This window comes from Frankliniella occidentalis, unplaced genomic scaffold (genome assembly GCF_000697945.3).
Source record: "Frankliniella occidentalis isolate FOCC.00 unplaced genomic scaffold, Focc_3.1 Scaffold25, whole genome shotgun sequence".
NCBI lineage: Eukaryota > Metazoa > Arthropoda > Insecta > Thysanoptera > Thripidae > Frankliniella > Frankliniella occidentalis.
The window spans coordinates 2,462,743-2,465,927 of NW_026267155.1; the positions used below are offsets into that span (position 1 = coordinate 2,462,743).

At 50.8% G+C, this 3,185-nt stretch overlaps 1 protein-coding gene across 2 annotated transcripts in view; it reads left to right on the plus strand.

The window, feature by feature from the left end:
* Positions 1-2,557, plus strand: part of LOC113206745 (uncharacterized) — an 18,247-nt gene extending 15,690 nt beyond the window's left edge. For both annotated transcript variants that reach the window (XM_026422970.2, XM_026422971.2), the window contains exons 2-3: positions 648-716; positions 836-2,557. In XM_026422970.2, the coding sequence (XP_026278755.1) occupies positions 839-2,266 (1,428 nt within the window). In that variant the 5' untranslated portion in view covers positions 648-716; positions 836-838 and the 3' untranslated portion in view covers positions 2,267-2,557. The remainder of the gene's footprint in view (positions 1-647; positions 717-835) is intronic.
* The last annotated feature ends 628 nt before the right edge of the window (positions 2,558-3,185 follow it).

Below are 3,185 nucleotides of genomic sequence, written 5' to 3' on the forward strand. Positions count from 1 at the left end.
AAAAAAAAACAGCGCCCCGAGCGCGCAGCGGTGCGGCGTTGCAACTGACGGACAATTGAAAAATAAGGAGACTGCTCGCATTTAGATGTTTGGATTGCGATAAAAAATTGACGAGCGGAGCGGGACGGGGTCAGACGGTGGGGGACGGGACGGCGAGGTGCAGCTATCTGTTGGCGTGGATGCCGGCCGAGTAGGCCTGGATTGGAGGTGATCCTTGCGTTACTTTGTCGTGGAGATTTAGCCGAGGGGTCCCCCACTTCCAAAATGATCGTACAACGAGTTGGGGAGTTGACGAGTTGCCGCGAGTTAGGTACGAGTTTGTATCAATTTTTGGAGAGTTTTGCGATATTTTCCGCAAATTTATCGCGAGTTTTCGCAAATTTTTGCGAGTTCTTGCGAGTTTGACGCGAGTTGGGCGCGGGCAAGTGTACAACTAATTGGCTAGTTGTGGAGCCCCTCGGATTTAGCCCGGTTGACCGTGGTGCTGCCGTTGAAGCAGGAGCGGCCAGCCGCCCAGCTAGCTCGCGGTTTCGTTTCCTGCCCTGCCGCGATACTCCCCTCCCGGTCGCGTCGCCAAAAGAAGTGTATCATCTGCATGTTTAAGGTCCATTACCTGACGGTACTTTTTTTTCTTTTTGATTCCCCAGGTGGCTGATTGACGTCAAGTACTGAAGCGTTTCTCCCGCAGTTTGAAGTCACTCTCTGCATCTTTAACTGTAAGTGTTTTGACTTTGTACTATAATGTGCAGGAATCAACCACACACTTGGGTCAACTCGTATTCTTCTCAAATAACATTTTCGAGCTCACTGTGTTCCCCCGATCATGTCCTCGCAGATCATGGAACACCTCCCGGACGACGTGTTGGTGGCTGTGATGCAGTATCTGGGCGTCCAAGACCTGTTTGCCTGCCGCCTCACCTGCAAGAGGCTTGCCAGCCTGGTGCTGCACCGGGACGTGTGGCGAGTTAAAGACATTTCAGATTCTGAGGGTTGTGTATGCCCCGTGCTGCACCTCGCACCGTGCTTACGGAGATTATCTGTCTGCTTTCCGAAAACGAGATGCAGAGACGCATACACTTCGACCAGGTGCGCTGTAGCAGAATTGAAAATAAGTTTCCGGAAAAAGTCTGGTGCGATGCACGCGACAGCGGTGATCTGCAGGCAGGAAGCTCTCGGACGGCTAAAGAACATTGGAATATTATTGGATAAGAAGACTGCTGACCTTGCTGCTGACGCGGACGAGTCCATATTGTTAAGGACATTAGCTTCGACGTCCGGCTTGGTAGGGCTTTTAGTCTTTGGCATAAGCCTACCTACCACGGCCCAAGCTATGATGGGCATCACCGTGTCGACGCCGTCCCTACAGCGTTTCGTATGTGATCTGTGCCCCAACTCAGAGCACTTTGTAAACTTCATTCTGGCCGGACACGCTTCCACTCTCGAATCGGTGGCCCTAACTTGCTCGGCCGGTGTTGCTGGCCTAACCTCGACTGCGCCCTTGCTGGCCAGCCTGCCCAATCTACGCGTCTTGCAGTCCTGGCACCTCGTCGGGATGGGGGCAGTGGCAGCCTGTGAGAAGCTTAATGAGCTGAGAATCTTCGTGTCTAGCCGACGTGAAGATGAACCTGTCGAGGGGGCTGCAGACCTCCTCCGACGCGCTAAGCACCTTAAAAAGGTGCAGCTAAGTTATTTTCCCCCGGCCAGAAGCGCGGAGGACATTGGTGTGGACCTCGTGACGGTCCTGGCCGCAGGTCGGTCACGGTCACATCTGGAAAGTCTTTGCATTGAAAACTCTCAACTTCGTTCCAACGAACATCACTTCCCACAACGTGAAGCGCTCCTCCACGCCCTACCCTCACTGTCGGCCTTGGTTCACCTGAAGGTTCTCGCCGTGGTAGATCCGGACGAGCTTTTGCTGGCCATCAGGCCCGACATGGTGCCTGCTCTACAACATATTGGTGTGCGCTTGCCGAGAGAGAAGTGCGCTCACGCATGGATCCACAGCCACACGGCCAGAGCAGTGCTAAAAGTGAACCCCTCGATCCATGTAAAGTTGGACGCGCTGACGCCCGCCTGCAGCCTCCAAACCTGTCAGGCGTGCGTACTTGGCTGCCACGAAGTAATGAAGAGCCGAAATCCTGACAAATATAAAAAATATAAACTAACGTCATTTACTGTTTTCTCTCACGACCCGATGGACAAATGTGCCCAGAGCCACACAGTTGTCAATGAAAATACTCTCTGGATTCACATTCCTGTTGTATAAAATACTATTCACATTGTCTCTAAGGCAACTCCTAAATTATTCTCTCGTTTCGTTAGATGTTAACTTGCAGCGGACGTACACACTTTGGGTTTCCATGTTTTATCTAGACCTTAAGTATTAACAGGGCACTATCTCAGAAGACTTTTCATGTACCCTCTCTAACGACTTTTCTGTGTTTAATTTCTTGTGTGATTTTAAGATTGTCATCTCGTTTTTACGATTCAAAGTGAAACGAAACGAAGTTTTACGAGTGACAAGTGTGATTGAAAAAATAAAGTGATTTCTTGTTTACGTGTTTGAGCCCGGGGAAGGGGTGGGTCAGACATTCTTTCTTCCTATCTACACCTGTCGGCAATAAACTCTTGATCCAAATTGTGAAATCAATTGACGTCTGTCTCCCTACTCATATAATTATGACAGTTTTTCTGCTCAGTGACAATGCGACGCGTTTTACACACAGGTCACACAGCTGCCCGCGACGATTTTTCTTTTGTTTCAAAAAATCGTCAGCTGTGGGTGCTTTTCTCTCTCGGAGAAAGAAAGAAAAGTGGGTGATGAAGGTTTCATCGCGTTGACTTGCAGCTTGGTGCAGGGGGCGGCGGTGGCCGGCTGCTGGCGGGACTGTTTAATAGCACGTCTAAACGCAAACAGCACGAGGTTATTAAAAAAGTTGGTCCACCCCTGGCAGCGCGCGGGGCTGGCCCGCCGGGGGTACCGGGGGAGGGTACCTGGCCACAACTGCTCGCTATAGTGGCAAGTGTATACCTTCAACGCATTTCAACAAAGTATTCAACACGCGCTGCGTGTTTGTTTTTTGTTTTTTTTTCGTGAAGTTCTTGAAGCGTGAATGATCTATCTTTTCCGTTCGCGGACACTTTTTTTTCCTCTCTCACGCGGCTTCCGCGTACCCACCGCCCCC